This window comes from Capricornis sumatraensis, chromosome 5, assembly GCF_032405125.1.
Source record: "Capricornis sumatraensis isolate serow.1 chromosome 5, serow.2, whole genome shotgun sequence".
Taxonomy (NCBI): Eukaryota; Metazoa; Chordata; class Mammalia; order Artiodactyla; family Bovidae; genus Capricornis; species Capricornis sumatraensis.
The window spans coordinates 35,781,540-35,803,091 of NC_091073.1; the positions used below are offsets into that span (position 1 = coordinate 35,781,540).

At 41.6% G+C, this 21,552-nt stretch overlaps 1 protein-coding gene across 1 annotated transcript in view; it reads right to left on the minus strand.

Annotated features, from left to right (window-relative positions):
• RAPGEF5 (Rap guanine nucleotide exchange factor 5) overlaps positions 1–21,552 on the minus strand; it is a 234,171-nt gene that overhangs the window by 137,122 nt on the left and 75,497 nt on the right. Inside the window, exon 7 of the mRNA XM_068972629.1 lies at positions 3,498–3,546. Within this exon, the coding sequence (XP_068828730.1) occupies positions 3,498–3,546 (49 nt within the window). The remainder of the gene's footprint in view (positions 1–3,497; positions 3,547–21,552) is intronic.

Genomic DNA, 21,552 nt, shown 5'->3' on the forward strand with positions numbered 1-21,552 from the left:
GACAAGTAGGTCAATGGAAAAGAACAGGGAGCCCAGACATAAACCCACACAAATACAGTCGAACGACCTTTGGCAAAGGAGGGAAGGCAATAAAATGGAAGGAGGATACTGTTTCAACAAATGCAGCTGGAACAACTAGACATACACACACACATAAAAGAACCCAAATGCAGACCTAACACTCTTCATAAAAATGAACTCAAAATGGATCACAGACTTAAACGTAAAGCAAAACTATCCAATTTCTAGGATGTAAGAAAACCTAGATGATCTTGTGTGTGATATGACTTTTTAGCTATAACACCAAACGCAGGATCCAAAAGAGAAGAAAGATAAGCTTGACTTTATTAAAATTAAAACAATGTCAAGAGAAAGAGAATACAAGCCAGAGACTGGGAGAAAACACCTGCAAACTATATCCAAAAAAGGACAATCATCAAAAATACATACAGAACTCCTAAGACTCAACAAGAAAACAAGCAAGCTGACTGAAAAATGGATCAAAGGCTTTAGCAGACACTCATCAAAGAAGATACAGAGATAACAAGTAAGCACATGGAAAGATATTCCAGATCACATGCCGTCAGGAAAATGCAAACTAAAACAACTAAATCTGGAACACTGACAACAAATGCTGGTGAAGACACAGAGCGACAGGAGCTCTCGTCCACTGCTGGTGGGAGCGCAAAGAGTACAGCCACTCGGGAAGGTAGTTACCGGGAGCAGCTTCTTACAAAACTCAACATACTCTTCTTACCACACGCTCCAGAAATCACACTCTTTGCTACTCACCCAAAGCAGCTGAAAACTGTGTGTGCATGACGTGTCCATAGATGAAAACTGTATACAAACATACACACAGATGTTTATAGGCTTGTTTGTAACATCTATAACTGCCAAAACCTGGAAGCAATCAAGATGTCCTTTGGCAGGTGAACGGACACACAAACTGTGGTACATCCAGACAACGGAACGTTATTCTGAGCTAGGAAGAAATGAGTTATCAAGTCGTTAGTAGAGGACATGGATGGACTCTGGATGCCTATTACTGACCGAACAAAGCCGATCTGAAAAGACTATCTATGATTCCAACCATGTGACGTTCTGGAAAAGGCAAAACTATGGGGACAATAACATAAGTGACTGTCAGAAAATGGGGGAGGGGAGGGGGCATAAATAGGTAGAGCAGAAGGGCAGGGAAGTGATTCTGTGTGAGACTGTAATGATAAGCACATGTTATTAGACATCAGTCCAAGCCCATAAAATGGGCAGTACCGAGAGTGAACCCTAAACTACGGACCGTGGGAAACAACGATGTGTCAACACAGGCTATCAATTAGAACAAATATACCCCCTCTGAGATGCTGGCATAAGGGAGCAGGGCATGTGGGGGTACAGGGCATATGGGAACTGTGTTCTCTCTGCTCAGTTTTTCTGTGAATTGAAACTACTCTAAAAGGTAAAGTTTATTTCAAGAAAAAGTGTCATGAAAGACAAAGACAGAAACCTTCACTTAAAAAATAAGCTAAAAATACCAGTAGCCAAAAAATAACAGTAACCAAAGGCACCAAAGAATACAGTAAGCAAAGAAATGTACAAAGCTTTCAGGAGACATTGTTAAGACAGTACTGAAGATATGAAAAAAGTGGAATGAAACCCTAGATTCATGAATGGAAATGCTTATCTCCAAAGTGCCAATTTATCTAATGACCTATAAATTCAACACAGTTTAAAAATTACCAATAGGGGTTTTCACGGAACTTGACAAAATAAAACTATGAATTTATGTCCCCACCCTTGACATATTTGTGCTTCACTCTGTCCCTGAGAAGTTCCCAATGTTGTCTTGACATTCCAAGCTCCACAGATAGAGATGTTAACCTCCTGGCGTAACAGCCAACTTCATACCAGTCTTTGACTCTGCACAGTCCACTGTGTGTGTGTCTTGCTTATGCTTCCTCATTTCTCTTCACCTCCAGAGAGTTCAAACTTCTTAGCCTGACATCTGGAATCTACCTCTTTCTGTCTTGTTCACTTTGCTCCAGCCGCTTCCACTTCCTTGCTGTTCTCTACACATATTTTGCACACCTCTGTCCAATGCTCTGCCTGGACGTCCACGGGGCTCACCCCTCAGTGACTTCAGGTCTTTGCTCAAGGGCCTGCCCAGCCCACACTGTGTAAATTAGCAACCACCTCCCTCTCCAGCCCCATCTCTATTTACTTGCTCTGTTTTGTTCCAGCAATGACAGAGTATATGTATTTTATTATTTTCCCAACTTTTTCTAAAACTTAAAAAATAAATCTATCTTCCAAGGCACTATCATCCCAACTCATACAGACTGTAAATTTTGTCTCCTTACGGTTGTAGGAAACTACATCAGCTCTAGCACAATTTATTTCTAAGACTCCCCACCTACAACCTGTATACTGGTGCCCCTTCTCCCTCTCGGCCTCCACCTATGCAAATATCCACGATCTAATGCCATTCCCACTGCCTGGGCTCTGAGGATCCACGTCGCTGTGCCTCGCATTTCTTCTCCACCACCTTTATAGTGTCCAGTCTCTGCATCTTCTACAACAGCCAAATCAACAAAGACATAGTACAAACACAACAAGGTGCGTTTGATCCCAAAAGTCACCAAGAGAAAAGCAAAGTTTTCGTTTCTAGCTAGAAAAAGGAAGATGCAAAATGTATGACTTCTGTTCTGAAGACATCTCTGTTCCAGGCATTTCTTCAAACCTTGGCAACTCTCTGATTTTGTCATAGTGCTTTCACCTGAAAAGTCTTACCCTAGTTTAACATTCTCCATGAAGCACCTCCCCTCTGTTTGCCATTCCATTCAGCACGGCCTCCTCTGAACAGCGAGGGTCCTCCTGCTACTCTTCTTTTCAAAGCAAGTGTTCTCCACCTCACTGAGCGTCTATTTCATACTGAATTTCAGCGAAACATGGCTTTCTCTCCTCAAGATGTAGCTGAGAGCTCCCTTTTCCTTTCCACTTATTATATTCCCAGATTGCTTCCTAAGGTATTAGGAATTGGATCCATACCATCAGTTCCTATGAAACATGCTTGCTATGAAATGTTATTAGACAATTCAATTATTTTTTTAAGAAGCCACTTTGAGATGAGAAATATAAAACAGAGACCACCATTACATTATCTATTTTCTTCTGTCATTATGACAAGTAAGGTAAAGTGGTTTGCTTTCCTTTGCTGGGTACCTAGACCCATGCTTGCAGTGGGCTGCAAACACATTTTTAATTTTGAATTTCTTTTTTCCTTGAAGCATGAAATAAAGCCAGGCAGTGAAATTTGAAAAAACTGTATATATGACTGTGCTATTTTGACAGCAGAGTAAATACTTTTTAAAACAAATGGAGATATGCTTTCTGGACCAAGTCTTCCCAGGATACATTCAACTGCTCACAACCACATGACATGTGAAACATCTCCAAAGAACCAGAATCTTCCTCCAGCCCCAAGAAAGACTACTCACCAGACTTCCTTGCTTTCAAAGCAATAACAGCTGCTAGCTCTCTCTGCACCTAAGAAAATATTAGGGGGAAAACATCAAATTAGAATAAGAAAAACATAGGTATTTGCAAAGTTAAGAGCTGTTGAGATAAGAGTTAAGTTTGCTGCCATATTTTTGTTTGATTTTAATAATATGGAAAAACTTCTGCATAGGAATTTTAGGCTGAAAACCTCAAAGTATCTAATTGACTTCTTTTAAAAAGAAATTATAAACAGTTGCCAGAATGTACACATTGGAAAACATTGTTACTTATGACCCTTTGATGGGAAGTACCTCAAAAACATAACTGTGTAACATTCAGAAATAATGCAAATAAATTATTAAAACAGGCACAATACTGTGGCAAAGATCGCAAATATTTTTTCCCTCTCAAAGATTCTAGTTTATACAGAAATTCTGGAAAAACTGAGGTAGCTGACCCTAGTTTAATTGGACTTCTCTCTGAATACAATGAACGATCACTTGAGGCCTGACAGGTTTAACAGCAACTGTTTCAGATAACATGCTGCATAAAAGCAAATGCTATCAACACACAGGGCAGGTGAAATGGGAACAGGCAGGATGAACTTTAATATCCTAAGTGCCTTCAACCTCACTTATTGTCCAGATTTTTGCTTATTCACTCATTCTCTCTCTCTTCCCTGAACATATATGCTTAAATCCTTTCTCAAAAAGCAACATAAAACAGAGACCAAGAAAGATAACCACAGTCACTTGCAAAGATAATGTGGGGGAAAAAAAGATAACATGAGGATAATACCTGGGAAACTTTTGGAGGTCTGAAGGGGTGGTGGTAGTGAGTTTGGAAGGGCCCTGCAGCTTAATGTGTTACACAAGTGACATTTTAAAGGCAGAGTGTGACAGTTCAAGGTTAAAGAAGATTTGCTATGGAAATTAATCTAATTTACGCTGAGGTATGTGAAGGCAAAAGCAGCTCAGTGAGACACTGGGACTCTGCCTGGGATCCATACCACAAGGATCAACGTGCCGTCATCCCTGAAGAAAGCACTGCCCCTCCCGCACACTGCTGTACTGTCACGCTTCCCTGGCTGGCCAGTATGAATGCCAGTCCAAAGGGTACATATACTCTCGGTTCAACTGATCCTTTGCTTTCCTGGGACTTCCTCAGGAAAATTATACTGTCATGAGAAGATAATCAGTCCCTCGCTAATGGTGGGGGTCTGAAATCCAAAAACACTCGTGGGGGAATGGATAAAGATGTGGTACACATATACAAGGGGGCATCACTGAGTCATTAAAAAGGATGAAATGATGCCATCTGCAGCAACACAGATGGACCCAGAGACTGTCACAGTGAGTGGAGTAAGTCAGACAGAGGAGGAGAAGTATCATAGGACACCCCTTATGTCTGGAATCTAACAAGAAATGATACAAATGAACTTGCAGAACAGAAAGAGACTAAAGACTCAGAGAACATCTGATGGTTGCTGAGAGGAGGACGGGCAGAAGGGGCAGTTAGGGAATTTGGGACTGACACGTACACACTGCTGTACTGATAATGGATAACAAACAAAAGACCTATTGTATAGCACGTGGAACTCTGCTCAATGTTATGTGGCATCCTGGATGGGAGAGGCGTTTGGGGGTAAAGGGATACATGTATATGTGTGGCTGAGTCCCTTCACTATTCACCGGAAACAACATTATTCGTCAATCAGCTCTGTGTGTGTGTGTGTGTGTGTGTGTGTGTGTGTGTGCGCGCGCGCGCATGCGTGCATGCTCAGCCACTTCTAGTCCAATACAAAATTAAAAGTTAAAAAAAAATAAAAATGCTCACAGACATAAAACTTTAGTTGAAGAACTTATGCAGAAAAAGAGAGTTGGGAGAGATAGAAGTGATGATTAAACAGAGGAAAGCCTTTACAAAATACTTGCATGTGTAGTAATAAAAAAGCAAAAAAATAAAACACAAATTAGTGCCTGTTTTATATATTTGAAATTGTGTGTAAGGTTTATCGTAGTAACAGCCTCTCTCTTCAGAATTCTCTCCTGTTACAGGGGAGAATATTTGGAGGTGGACAAAGATACAGATTAGAAAGGCTCCCTGGGACCCTGTCAATGGCTTCCTAATGTTATGGGCGCCCAGGGAAGACTCTTCTTGGCTCAGACATAGGAAGACAGCAGAGACAGGAAAAGATGCAGAAGGCGGCTCACTTAAAGCTGTCTTCTCCATTCTCCTCCTTCAGTTTTCCATATCTGATACTCTCTTCATGAGAGCTTCAGTTTTTCTTTCTCAATTTAGAAATAAGACTCAAAACAGAAGTAGCTCAGAAAAGGAAAATGTTATATTCCCAACACTATATAAAACATCTCTGCAAAGATTTGGTGGAGAAAGAAAGGGAAAAAAAGGATAAGCAAGAAACCTATAGAGCACTTTTTGGGAAGCCAAGAAGATTAAAAAAAAAAAAAAAAACGGATAGTGAGAAAGACAAGAACTTCACAGTTAAAAATGAACCTAAGCTTTTTCTTTTTTCCATAAAATAAATGAGAATACTCTACTGTACCACACCACATCCCCTGAACATCTGCAGTCAGGGAGGACGTACAAAATGTTACGTGCGGTGGTGTGTGAAATAGTTTCCACATTTATGCCCCTGAGGGAAAACATTTTTGAGCAAAACCCCAAGGATAGGTTATTCTTCCTCCAAAATACAAAGGGGAAAGCATCGAGCAAACAAATCACAGACTGGGTGAGATCCCGTCAGAGTCTCCTATAGATGGCTGGAAGGCATCACTGACTCAATGGACATGAGTCTGAGGAAACTCAGGGAGACAGTGAAGGACAGGGAAGGCTGGCGTGCTGCAGTCTATGGGGTTGCAAGAGGCGGACACGACTTAGTGACAGAACAACAGCAAGTATCCTCTTATTTTTTTTAAGACACACCAGCAATCATTATTTCATTATTTTCAATTGTGACTAATGCCTGTCTTCTGGGCAAAGCTCCAACTGAGGCAACCATCTTTTCAGCACCGTGACTCAGGGCCATCAACACGCTTGCACTGACCCACAGGAGGTGAATGAAGAGGCAACTTTAAGGGAACAGAGACAGAACCCAGGGGAGGGGGAAAAAAAAAGGCTGCCTGAGGGAGGACAAGGAAAATCCAAAGAGAAGGCACTCCCCTAAGAAGGGACTTGCAGCAGAAATCTTCAGAACAAATTAGGAGTCCCCAAGCCTCCTTTAGCAAATCCTTGTTAGGTTTATTCTGAACTGCAGACACAGAGACTAGACTTTTCTTTGTAAGCACTAATAAGGGACTTGTCGGCACTGAAAAAGAAACGTGACACCCCAGCAACGCTCAAGTTTCCAGATGTCTGAAATCCTGGCCCACATTTTGATAACAACTTTCTGGGAACCCTGAGCAAAAACCAACCAGTTAGGATGCTCCTGAATTCCTAATATTCAGGGACTGATGAAGATAGTAAATACGTGGCGACTCTCTCTGAGTTCGCCTGTGTGTGTCTATCCACACATACCCTTTCTCCTAATAAACACTTAACCTGTTTTACTTAAAAAAAAAAAGAAGATACAGTAAATATGTGCTGTTTTAAACCATTAACTTGGGGGAAGAGTCTGTTACACTGAAAAGTCTTTTATAGACAATTATTTTTCTACTTGATCTCCTTAATGTAAGCCTCTCTCATCACGACACAAATGAAACCCTCTTCTTAGATCAGTATCAAAAAACATATACATGTAAATGTATATTTAAAAGTGGCCAAGAGCCATGCTCTGATATTCACCACTGTTTTTATTTATTATGAGGGCGCTAAACCACTGCCTAGAAAATTAGAAGAAATGCACTGCTGTTGATCTGACAGGAAGTACATTCTTACGGTGGTCTATCACAAGCCTGTGCTGTTCAGTTGCTCAGTCATGTCCGACTCTTTGCGACCCCATGGACTGCAGGACACCAGGCTCCCCTTTCCTTCATCATCTCCCAGAGCGTGCTCAAACTCATGTTCATCAAATTGGTGACTGAACATTCTATGTAGTTCAGAAGTGTTCCCTACCTATGTCACACCCTCAGGGAAGTCTTACAATAAGAAATCAGACACACTAATATTCCTGTAATGAAATGTATGATTATTCATACCAAATGGGATAAAGACAGACTAGGAGGAGTCTCAGGATTTGCTACTAAATATATTCAGTTTAGGTTAGATTTTGGCACCAGGTGGCAGAGTGGTAAAGAATCCACCTGCAGGAGACTCTGGAGATGCGAGTTCAATCCCTACATCGAGAAGATCTCCCGGAGGAGGAAATGGCAACCCCTTTCAGTTTTCTTGTCTGGGAAATTCCATGTACAGAGGAGCCTAGCAGGCTGCAGACCATGGGGTCACAAAAGAGTTGGACATCACTGAGCAACTAAGCACACAAACATGCAAATTATGAAAACCTTTTGTTTTTAGGGCTTTTATATTTGAGATTTGTGAATAATGGATGGTTCAAATAGGAAAAGGAGTACGTCAAGGCTGTATATTGTCACCCTGCTTATTTAACTTATATGCAGAGTACATCATGAGAAACGTTGGGCTGGAAGAAACACAAGCTGGAATCAACACTGCCAGGAGAAATATCAATAACCTCAGATAAGCAGATGACACCACTCTTATGGCAGAGAGTGAAGAGCAACTGAAGAGCCTCTTGATGAAAGTGAAAGAGGAGAGTGACAAAGTTGGCTTAAAGCTCAACATTCAGAAAACGAAGATCATTGCATCCGGTCCCATCACTTCATGGGAAATAGATGGGGAAACAGTGGAAACAGTGTCAGACTTTATTTGGGGGGGGCTCCAAAATCACTACAGATGGTGACTGCAGCCATGAAATTAAAAGATGCTTACTCCTTGGAAGAAAAGTTATGACCAACCTAGGTGGCACATTCAAAACCAGAGACATTGCTTTGCCGACTAAGGTCCATCTAGTTAAGACTATGGTTTTTCCTGTGGTCGTGTATGGATGTGAGAGTTGGACTGTGAAGAAGGCTGAGCGCCGAAGAATTGATGCTTTTGAACTGTGGTGTTGGAGAAGACTCTAGAGAGTCCCTTGGACTGCAAGGAGATCCAACCAGTCCATTCTGAAGGAGATCAGCCCTGGGATTTCTTTGGAAGGAATGATGCCGAAGCAGAAACTCCAGTACTTTGGCCACCCCATGAGAAGAGTTGACTCATTGGAAAAGACTCTGATGCTGGGAGGGATTGGGGGCAGGAGGCGAAGAGGACGACAGAGGATGAGATGGCTGGATGGCATCACTGACTTGATGGACATGAGTCTGAGTGAACTCCGGGAGTTGGTGATGGACAGGGAGGCCTGGCGTGCTGCGATTCATGGGGTCATAAAGAGTTGGACATAACTGAGCAACTGAACTGAACTGAACTGAACTGAAGGGACTGATAAACACATGTCAAAACTTCCTTTCTCCTCTGGGTACCCATCAGCAATTTTAAAATGTTTTTAAATGTTGAAGTATTTTGGCTTTCTATGTTTAAAAACCAGCAGGGCTACTCACAAAATAGCCCTGAAATTCAACAAGAATCAAGGTTAGTCTCAGTTCCAGCATTTTGTCTGTTTTTCTCTGGCTTTATAAGGCTTTCAGACTCAATGAGTCTTGCATCAGCGCAAGATTCAAGAGGCAACAGAAAGCGTCAAATACAAGCCCCGAGTGCCAGAGATCATGGCCATGGAGAGGTCAACCGAGAAGACGTGGTGGCCTTCCTGGAGGAAGAGGCCTCTGAAAACCAAGCAAGAAGCGGGAGAAAGCCAGAGAAGGTCACTGTGGGAGGCAGACCAACAGCGACAGACGCCACCAAAGGGCCATCCTTACAAACTAATTTTACAGAAAATCATGAATTCACAAATTTCCTAAAGCTTTTTAGTAAATATATTAATCTTACAAATCTTTAAATGTTGATAATATAATCAAAATGTTTCTAAAACACAGAACACATTTTCTCAATTTCCTAAATTGAATGTAAGAAGAAACATAATTCAATACACTTTCCTGTTTTATTCCCAAATATACTTGCTTCCAAAACAGGGTTAAAAATTCTAGATAAATAAATAAATATGCTTATTAAAGCCATCATCATATTTTTGGATAAGATATAAACTGAGTAGCGATGGTGGCTAGACTTCTGTCCCATGAAGAAATAGCCACATAGTCAGTGACAATTTTCTTTGTTCCTCAGTGGCCCATTTTCCTATTTCCAAATTCACTGTTCTGTTCTAAATAGTTAATATTGCCACAGGACTGACACATGAATAGTCCTGTGATTACCTGCTAATGTCAACCCATAATTAGAAAATTGAGAAAGTTATTTATCTGTCTAGACAGTACTGCTCTCCACCTAATAGTTTATTTAATAAATAGTTGTTTTCCTAATAACTGCTCTCACCGTATCAAAGATGTGTTTGATAAGCATGTTACGACGATAAAATATGCTTATTCTTATTTCAAGGATACTAGGGATATTTTTTTAAAAATCTCATAAAGACTTTGTGGACTAAATACAGATATGTCTATTTATTTTAACTTAGATAATCACTGGCCAAACACTAATACATACATAAGTGACCTGAAACTGACTAATGGAATAAAGTCCTACATGTAAGTTCTTTTCCTTTTTTCTTTTTTTTAAACATTTATTCACTTGGCTGTGCCAGGTCTTAGTTTCAACATGTGAACTTTCAGGTTCACACGCGGCAAGTGGCATCTAGCACCCTGCCCAGGGACTAAACCCAGGCCCCCTGCACTGGAAGCACAGAGTCTCTAGCCACTGTCGCACCAGGGAAGTCCCTATATGTGAGTTCGCTTTTTAAGTCCGTTATTTAGGTCTGCTGCTTGCACATGTATCTCCTATGCACGAGGTCCACATTAAAAAGATGTGATAATTTTTAGTTGATCATAAGCATGGTATAAGTTAACAATGGAAATGAGATTATTTAGAATTGCATAACAATGGTTTTGGAATAGTATGAACATGACATTCAGGTCACCAAGAAATGATGGACTCCAGAGAGAGCAACACCTGGACTGTACTCAGTTTGAAGTACCATCTGTTTAGGTTATGAGGAGGGGACAGGATTCACAGGACAACCCCAAGGTGGTCACTCCTCACAGGCGATGTGACGTAGCAGCCTTCATTTATCTTGTCCTCAACTGCAGGGTCTGGCACGTTACCCCGTCCTCTTGCTCTTAGCCTCTAGGATTCCATGACACCACACCCTCCAGGCTTTTCTCTTTTCTCTCTGGCTGCCACTTCTCTTCCCTCAAAGATTCGCTTTCCCTTATCTTTAAGTTTTGATGACCCTCTCAGTGGTTTGTTCTTAGCCCTCTCAACCTTCTCTTTCTATTCGTCCTCCGTAGGCAACCTCACTTACTCACAGGATTTCAATCTATCCGCATTTCCAGGGTCCAAAAGTCTCATCCCCATCTACCTCCAGGACCTAAATGCCCCACGAGCAACTCAAACTCAACACTTCCAAATGTGAAGTCACTTTCTTACCACTTCCCTCCTCTCTCTAATCTGCAGCATGGCCCATATACCCAGGCAGTGAATGGTACCACCATGTACCCAGGGTCTCAAGCCAAGAAGTGAGGTGTTCTTGTTTTAATGCAGCCCACCATCTCCTCCCAACTCAGACTGCTGCCTCTCATTTCCCTCTCTTCAAACCACATCATACTCAATAGAAAATATATATTTTATATTACATCTCTTGCTAAAAAGACTCTTCAAAGACTTCCCATGACACCATGACAGAGTGCAATGTCCAATATTTCATATATAATTCTCTTTTCATCTGGTCTTCAGTATCACCTATTTCCACATCTCCTTTTGTTGGGTGAGGGAGTTCTTCATTGGTGTGCTTGGGTTTTCTCTAGTTGTGGCAAGCAGGGGCTACTCTTTGTTGTGATGTGTGGGCTTTTCATTGCAGTGGCTTCTCTTGTGGCAAAAAGGCATGTTTTAGCTCTACAAACTTTCAAATACTCAGAGCTACCTACAGTGGAAATGGTCTACTATGTGAAGTTCAGTAGAAGATGCGTCATATGGGAAGGCACATTTCAGAAGTACCCAGACCAAGGATTTATTCTAAAGATTTGTTTTATGAATGCCTCCTACCCAAATTATCCACTATCCTCAAAAGAGAACAAGCATAGACCTCCTGGGAGTCGCCTGTCAGTCTGCAGTAGAACAGTTGGGGATATTATTGCCATTTCATCTAGCTAACAGAGACGGGAGGCGGGGGGTGCAAATCTCAACAAACAGATGAAAACGAACAGTTGGAGGCCATTCCTTACTGTGGAAATCTCTTCAATTTCATGGCACAAAGAACAGGAGAGGCTACAGATGTACCGGCCAAATGTAATCTGAAAAGAGCAAGCAAATGACACTGACATCTTTTCAAAAGAGCAGGGGAATCTGCTCCTTCAGTCTTCAAAGCTGCTCTCACAATTCTTGATCTAGTCATTTCCCTAAACCTCTAACTGCTCATCCACGTGAATTTCTTGACGAACATTTTATATATATGAAATGTTATAAGGAAACACGTACACATTGGACACCCTGGGTTTTGCTATGACAATGAAATAAAACATTGATTATGCTTACATCAATACATTTTTTTTTAATTTTTATATCTCAAGTTACTTTTTTCCATTTTCTGGTAAGACCAGAGTATTTTCAATCTGTGTCATATTTAATGATTCTTCAATAGATTTATATGATATGGTTTATTTAACAAAGTATCTTTAAAGATATAATTTGCAAACTTATGTCTTTAGCATGCCTTTTATTTCATATTACGTGTCATTTCTTACATGCCCTTTCTTAATTAGTGTGCTTTTTGGAAGTAAGTTTCTAAACTGCAGCAGGAGTATAACCTATAGCTCTAGACATTCCAAGGATCTACAGTGAGGATCTCCCATCAGAAGGGATAGGTCCTATAGAAGTTGAAGGATTGAAGAAAAGACGAGAAGGGGTCAACAGAGGATGAGATGGTTGAATGGCATCACTGACTCAATGGACACGAGTTTGAGCAAACTCAGAGACTTAGTTAAGGACAAGGAAGGCTAATGTGCTGCAGTTCATGGGGTCACAAAGAGTCAGACACGACTGAGCAACTGAACAACAAGGGCCGTTACACGTCCTGCACTGGCATGAATCCAGATCATCTAAGACCCCTTCCAACCAGGAAGTCTATCTACAAAAACTGCGAATGTGGGAGGACATCCTGGAAGAACAAGATACAGAACACAAGAATTAAAAGCCTGTAACAGGAACAGGAAATCTCCGTCTGGTTTATGCCAACCTTGAGGGAGACCTGGGAATCTGGTTGTTGGGGCAGAGTCACAGCCCTCCACCCCACAGCACAGGACTGCTATGGGCATGAAGTGAGTTAACACCTATAAAGCATCCAGGAATGGCGACTGCAATAGTGAGTGCTACTTTGCATGTTAGCTACCATTACCATCATCATCATCGCATTACTATAAGTAATACAGCTGAGCTTAACAACAAATTATAATAGAAGGACATTTCAGTCCCTAGTTGCTTTACTATTCATTTGTTTAAGCCCTTCTTCCCATCTAAATTATTAAAACTCCTTGACAATCAGTATTGCTTCTGCTTATCATATGCCTCCTACACGGCCCCCACATTGCCAGTAGCATAAAAGTGACTGACAGGCTTCACTGAAAAGTTTTAACAGTGCCTACAGGGCAGGTATTTCTAGAGTTTATATTTTTTTTAAAATATGCTTTTAGATTTCTACAGAATTCTGAAGCTTTTACAAATGCATGTAAGACAGACCTCAGATTTAGAAATTCACTTTGAAACTTCAGGGGGATCAACCAACAAGCTGTGGCCTGGCAGCTTTTGGCATCCAAGAGATAACTACTGTTGAATGAATCAAGGGATTGCAGCTGTATTCAACAAGGAGTGTGTATTGCTTTTGTATTTCTGCCCTAGCAAATCACGACCCACTGAGAAGCTTAAGAGAACACCCATTGATCATCTCACACTGCCATAGGTTAGGAGTGCAGAGGAAGCGTGGCTCAGCTGGATCCTCTGCTTAGAGACTTATGAGGCCAAAAATGAAGGTACAGGTGGAGCTGTGTTCCCTGTGGAGACCCTGGGAGAGGAGATGCTTCCAAGTGCATCCAGGTTGTTGGCAGAGTCTGGTTCCTGCATCTATGTGACTAGGGGACCCATCTCCTTGCTTGCGTCACCTGGAACCTGCCCTGAGCTCCTAGAAGCCTCTCTCTGGTCCTTGCACAGGGAGACCTACTTCTCAGAGCCAGCAACAACACACTGAATCCTCACGCTCAGAATCTTTCCGTATTCTCTCTTCTGCGATTTCTCTTTGATGCTCACCAGAGCAAGGTTCACAGGATTAGACTGGGTACTTGCAGACAATCCAGATCTGTACACTAATTACATCAGCAAGGTACCTTTTACCACATAGTGAGTATTTACAGGTGCCAAATAGTGCATTCATCTTTGGGGTCATTCTACCTACTAAGGTACAGCAACTCAGATCCTCAGAGCCCTCTTGGAAAACTAGCCTTGAACCCCATTTTAGGATTTTATAGTAACATACTAATAAGTCTAGTCCTGGGTCATGATTTACCTGCTGTAACATCTTTACCAGAGCATACCTCTGAGTTCACACAATGGAATCCCATGACTTGAGAGCCAGTCTGAATAAATATCTGAATTGCTAAACCATGCAGTCATGTTTACAGTATCTCATGATCCCTAACAGGCTAAAGTTAAAATGCTGTTTAATAAAATTGCATAGGTTTCATTTTATATAATTCTTCAAATAAGAAGACTCTATAATCAAACCCCACCTATTGAGACCTATTCAGTAACTATGAAGTATCCTAAGTGAAGATAATGTAGGGAATTGCTTTTTGAATCCTAAATTGCTATTTTTCATTACTACAGCATTTACTGTACAATAGTAAAAATTGCTATTTTTAATTACTCGATATTTCCTGTCTCAAATGCTTCACCTCTGCAATGCAAATAACAACCCACTGTGCTGCGCAAGGCTGAAATGTGATGCTGCATAAGAAACAGAAGCAGGATGCTTGCACAAGGTAAGAACTCAACAAAAATCACCGTCTCAGCCTTTTACCCAGATCTCATCTGGTCTTCATAACTCAGCAACAGGCTAATACATTTATATCTGCAAACAAGTTTCTTCAATAATTTCCCCATATAGAAGTTTATCTGTGCTGTTTCTAATACAAAAAAATGGAAAACAACCATAATGGTCAGGGGACGATAAATCCATGGTATAGGGTGCTATGAACCACAACCAATGTCACAGGAGGTACTGTTGGTGCTGAAAATACATTAAGGGAAAAGTACGGACCTCAAAATAAGAGTCATTTTATTTTTTACATATTTTACAAAATATACACACACAAGAAATATAACCTAGAAAGTAATAAACACTAAAGTGTCAATAGTGAGTCATTTCTAAGCAGTTTCACTATGGGCAACTTTTTTATTCTGGAAATTTTTTTTTTAATTATTGTCTTTATATTCAAGTTAAATAACCCAAGTGTCAGATAAATTTTTAAAATTTGCAAAGCATAATCCATAGTAACAATTATCATCATTTTGACACAGAATTCGCCCTAATTCTAACCACCTAGTACGCACATAAAATTTCCTTATATTCTGATTTATATTAATACAACAGCATAAAATAACAAATTAATTTAAAATTTACCTTATTCCATCACCACCAAAAACTCAAGTAGTATTCTCTTTTTTACATGCCTCCTGGGTCCTGCTTCACAAATGGACATAATACTAAAGCTGTACCATTGACTGACCATTTAACTATGTAAAATTAAATTTCATCTAAGCAGCTATAAGAAGTTCTATTTTAAACAAATGCACAAAAGAAGCAACCCAACATGAAATGTTCATGGATCATCCTTTGAAAGCTCCTTCCACTTGCCTTAGATATGATTTCACAGTAACACTCCACAAACCTGTGACTATTAATGTACAAACTGATGGCTAAATAAATGGTCTATCTGTTCGGTTCAGTTGCTTAGTCGTCTCCAACTCTTTGCGACCCCATGGACTGCACAGCACACCAGGCCTCCCTGTCCATCACCAACTCCTGGAGTTTACTCAAACTCATGTCCATTGAGTCAGTGATGCCATCCAACCATCTCATCCTCTGTTGTCCCCTTCTCCTCCTGCCTTCAATCTTTCCCAGCATCAGGATATTTTCAAATGAGTCAGTTCTTCACATCAGGTGGCCAATGTATTCGAGCTTCAGCTTCAGCATCAGTCTCTCCAATGAATATTCAAGGTTGGTTTCCTTTAGGATGGACTGGTTGGATCTCTCTGCAGTCCAAGGGACTCTCAAGAGTCTTCTGCAACACCACAGTTCAAAAGCATCAATTCTTTGGCGCTAAAAATTCTCCAAGCCAGTTTTCAACAATACATGAACCATGAAATTCCAGATGTTCAAGCTGGTTTTAGAAAAGGCAGAGGAACCAGAGATCAAATTGCTAGCGTGCACTGGATCATCAAAAGAGCAGGAGAGTTCCAGAAAAGCATCTATTTCTGCTTTATTGACTATGCCAAAGCCTTTGCCTGTGTAGATCACAAAAAACTGTGGAAATTTCTGAAAGAGATGGGAATACCAGACCATCTGACCTGCCTCTTGAGAAATCTGTATGCAGGTCTGGAACCAACAGTTAGAACTGGACATGGAACAACAGACTGGTTTCAAATAGGAAAAGGAGTATGTCAAGGCTGTATATTGTCACCCTGCTTATTTAACTTATATGCAGAGTACATCATGAGAAACACTGGGCTGGATGAAGCACAAGCTGGAATCAAGATTGCCAGGAAAAATATCAATAACCTCAGATATGCAGATGACACCACCCTTATGGCAGAAAGTGAAGAGGAACTAAAGAGCCTCTTGATGAAAGTGAAAGAGGAGAGTGAAAAAGTTGGCTTAAAGCTCAACATTTAGAAAATGAAGATCATAGCATCTGGTCCCATCACTTCATGGGAAGTAGATGGGGAAACAGTGGAAACAGTGGCAGACTTTATTTTCTTGGGCTCCAAAATCACTGCAGGTGGTGACTGCAGCCATGAAATAAAAAGACACTTACTCCTTGGAAGGAAAGTTATGACCAACCTAGACAGCATATTAAAAAGCAGAGACATTACTTTGTCCACAAAGGTCTGTCTAGTCAAGGCTATGGTTTTTCCCATAGTCATGTATGGATGTTAGAGTTGGGATTGTAAAGAAAGCTGAGCACCGAAGAATTGATGCTTTTGAACTATAGTCTATCTGTATACCCTGTCAATTAAAAAGGTCCGTTTTGCATATATATTACAGAGAAAAATTATTATCTTCTTCTTGGGAACTGATACCCAAAGATCATAATATATTGTATACACACTCACACTTCCTCCCTTATTGACAAGGGATTCTTCAAGTCACATTTTATTCTTGAATGGGTTCTGCACACAGACATCTTTCTGAAATGATGCTTTTAAGTTAATGTCCCCACAATGCGCTCATCTCAGTAGGCAAAACAGCATGTACTATGCTATTCACCAAAAACCAAAACATACTCCAAAAGGCTAGAGTTAAATTAGGTTACCACAAGATCCGAGCATGTACAGACGGTTTCTTTGAAAAGTGAAGTCGCTCAGCCATGTCCAACTCTTTGCGACCCCACGGACTATAGCCTACCACACTCCTCTGTCCATGGGATTTTCCAGGAGTGGGTTGCCATTTCCTTCTCCAGACAACCTTCCAAACTCAGGGACTGAACCCGGGTCTCCAGCACTGTAGGCAGACGCTTTACTGTCTCAGTCACCAGGCAAGTCCTGGTTTCTTTTAAAGTAGAGACAATAAGTTTGTATTTAGTTTTAAAAAGTCATGTGTGTGTACATCTGTATCTTTTGCTATTTAGGGAGGTATTCCCAAGATGAAGAGAATCAACTTGATGAGTGGTAGATGTAGACTATATTAAGCCTGTTTGATTTACAAAGGAGAGAAAAATACCACTGAGTTACGTGTTCACATTGATAATCGTGGGCTTTGTGATGTGTTACCGTGAGATCCTACCTGAGAGAAACTAAAGGAGCTGTAACCAGCTCTCCACATGGTCCTAGAGACTTAAAAACCCACAGCCAAAGGTGCCTTGAACACTGTGACAGCTGATCAGGGTAGCTCTAAAGCACAACGAGGAAAGGTACTAATCAACCCCACAACTCCTTAGAAATATCAAGAACAAGGAAAACTACACCAAGACTGTGCTACAAGTGCTCCGGGGCTTTCTTGATGCTTCCTGAAACCAGATCTGTCTTCCTGGGCCTCATCTGACACTTCCTCTCAAATCTCAATCCACCTGACCTTCCCCAAATCACGTAGCAGCTCTGAAGCCCCCGGAAGGGCTGGAACCAGGCTACAGTTCCAAGTGGGAATTGTACGTTCCCCACAGATGAGAAATACAAGGTGGCAAGGTGTTCAAGATCTTGCAGTACCCAGACACAAGGTAAGTCATTCCCTGGGGGAGTCACTTATTTTTATTCTCTGAACAAGCATGCTCACTCAGGTCTGTGACAGACTCAGAAAATGGAGATTAACTCCACTCCATTTCTCTGTTCCCCAGAAAGGAAGAGGCAGCTAGCCCAGAAAAGGAGTGAGTGGAGATCGGTACTTTAGCATTAAAAAAGCCGTATTTCTAAATGCAGCAAAATTCATCACTGGATGGTGTGCATTGCGTACTCAGTGTGACAGATTCTCCCCTCTTCCCCTAACCTAAGATTATTTCTAGACCTTACTAACTCTACATATCATCTCTTAAATAAGTCTCCAAAGTTCTAACTTTTTAAACATTCGGCAAAACTCAAATCCCATGCTATTTCTTCTTCCTGAACTGGTACCAATGTGAACAATTCCAATCAAAAAAGCTGTCACCATTCTCTTTAGGGAAGCCCCAGGAATAGCGGACTGGGCAGCCATTCCTTTCTCCACGGGATCTTTCTGACCAAGGGATCGAACCTGGGTCTCCCAGACTGCAGGCAAATTCTTTACCATCTGAGCCACTAGGGAAGCCCTCTCTTCGGACACTACTGCCCAAACAGGAATTTCTCCACCATATCAAATCCAATTCATAGATTCATCCAGAAGGATGAACTAAAGGAATCCTAGCCACTTTATATGCTTCCAGACCCAGAAAGGATATAGCACATTCTTGTGAAAGAGAAGCCTTAAAGAAAACAAGGGAAGGTTCAGGAGAAAGACTACCCATGGCAAAGGAGAGGCGTTCTAAATGAGGGAGAGGAGCGAGACCGCTGACGCACCGCCTTGACGAGCTGGGGTCTTCAAGTTTCCTAGTGTCGTACTTTTGGTGATACAGGACAATTGGTTGTTCATTAAGACTCAGTTCCTGGTGCCTCCCTGAAAAGCATTTCCCAAGAGATTCTATCTAAGGAAAAGATGACGTGGGAGAAGAGTCACAGGCCCGGGTTAAGTGCAGGTCCCAGTTAATGAACGGAAAATCAGGTCCTTTTTACCTGTAAAGCAGGATTCCAGAGAGGGAAAATGTGAGATGACTTTTACTAGAAAGAATGCTAGGAAGCATGAGAGAACAAGTTCATGGCTGATGGAAAACCTGATGGAGTTAATGTCACAACTTCTGGACATTAAGCAGGGAAAGACTTTGCTGTGAAGTTGACAATGTGCTGCAGTTATAACCACGTCTTCTTTTGTTTTTTGTCTTTTTTTCCTAGAGAGTTGCAAAAAGAAATTCCATCTCAAATCTCTTCTTCTCTATCACTTGCACCAAAAGTTATGTGTCCTGTTGACTGCTTGGGGTTTCATCTGCTTCAAGATCGTCCAGGACTTACAGCAGTAACCTTCATTTGTAATTTGGGTTAGATTTTTTTTTTTTAAGGTCAAAGGTAGTTAGTTCTCAGAGGAGTGATAATGTACCCTACAAGAAGGAATTTGGAAAATACCACTAAGGACATCAAATGCAGAGGGGTTCTAAACTAAAACTGGATGAGCTGAAGAAAATGAGCAACAGGATAGGGCAGAGACATACCAAGAGAGAAATCTACACTGATGAAAATTATCACCTACATCAGCTTTGAGAAAGAATATGAGGGTGCCAGGAATACCACTGGCAAGATGGTGGAGCAGAAGGACGTGCACTCATCTTCTCTGTGAGAACTCCAAAATTACAACTCTTTGCTGAACAACCATTGACAGGGGAATGTTGGATCCCACAAAAAAAAAAGATATTCCACATCCAGGGGAAAAGGAGAAGCCCCAACAAGACAGTAAGAGGGGTGAGATCACATTTAGAACCAAACCCCATACCCACCAGAGACACTTGGAGAGCTCAAACAAAACCTTGAGCGCACCAGGACCCAGAGACCCCACAGAGACCGAGCCAGACCTGTGTTTGAGTCTCCTGCAGAGGTATGGGTCAGCTGTGGCCTGCCACAGAGGCAGGGGCTCTGGGTGCAGCTACCTGAGTCACAAAACCTCTGCTATAAGCCCTCCTGGAGGAGGTCACCATTAAGCCCACCACAGAGCCCCTGAGGAGACAACCCAGAAACTGCAGAACAATTATATCAAAGAAATTCTCACACTGTTAAGAAAGCTCTAGGACCCACAACAGATTTCCCAAACTGGGGATCTGGCAAAGGGACTGAGAACCCCCAGAGAACTTGACTTTGGAGGGCAGTGGGATTTGATTACAGAACTTACACAGGACTGGGGAAACAGATTCTTGGAGGGCACAAACAAAACCTTGTGCAACCAGGGCCCAGGAGAAAGGAGCAATGACCCCAAAAGAGACTGACCCAGACTTCCCTGTGAGTGTCCAGGGGTCCCTAGCGGAGGGGTCCCCAGTGGGTCGGCAGTGGCTGCTGCAGGGTTGGGGGCACTGAGTGCAGCGTGTGTGCATGGGACCTTTTGAAGGAGGCCGCCATCATCTTCAGTACCTCCACCATAGTTTGGTCTCAGGTGAAACAACAGGGAGGGAACACAGCCCCACCCATCAACAGAAAACTGGATTAAAGATCAACTGAGCCTGGCCCCACCCATCAGAACTAGAACCAGTTTCTCCCACAGTCTCTCCCATCAGGAAGTTTCCATAAGCCTCTTATCCTTCTCCATCAGAGGGCAGACAGAATAAAAACCAAAATCACAGAAAACTAATCAAACTGATCACATGGACCACAGCCTTGTCTAACTCAAAGAAACTATGAGCCACGCCCCATAGGACCACCCAAGACAGACAGGTCATGGTGGAGAGTTCTGACAAAATATGGTCCACTGGACAAAGGAATGGCAAACCACTTCAGTATTCTTGCCTTGAGAACCCCATGAACAGTGTGAAAAGGCAAAAAGACAGGATGCTGAATGATGAACTCCCCAGGTCGGTAGGTGCCTGATATGCTACTGGAGATCACTAGAGAAATAACTCCAGAAAGAATGAAGAGATGGAGCCAAAATGAAAACAGTGCCAGGCTGTGGATGTGACTGGTGATAGAAGCAAGGTCCAATGCTGTAAATGGCAATATTGCATAGGAACCTGGAATGTTAGGTCCATGAATCAAGGTAAATTAGAAGTGGTCAAACAGGAGATGGCAAGAGTGAACATTGACATTTTAGGAATCAGTGAACGAAAATGGACTGGAATGAGCAAATTTAATTCAGGTGACCATTATATCTACTACTGTGGGCAAGAATCCCTTAGAAGAAATGGAGGAGCCATCATAGTCAACAAAAGAGTCTGAAATGCAGTACTTCAGTGCAATCTCAAAAACGACAGAATGATCTCTCTGTTCATTTCCAAGGCAAACCATTCAGTATCACCGTAATCCAAGTCTATGCCCCCACCAGTAAAGCTGAAGAAGCTGAAGTTGAGCGGTTCTATGAAGACCTAAAAGACCTTCTAGAACTAACACCCAAGAAAG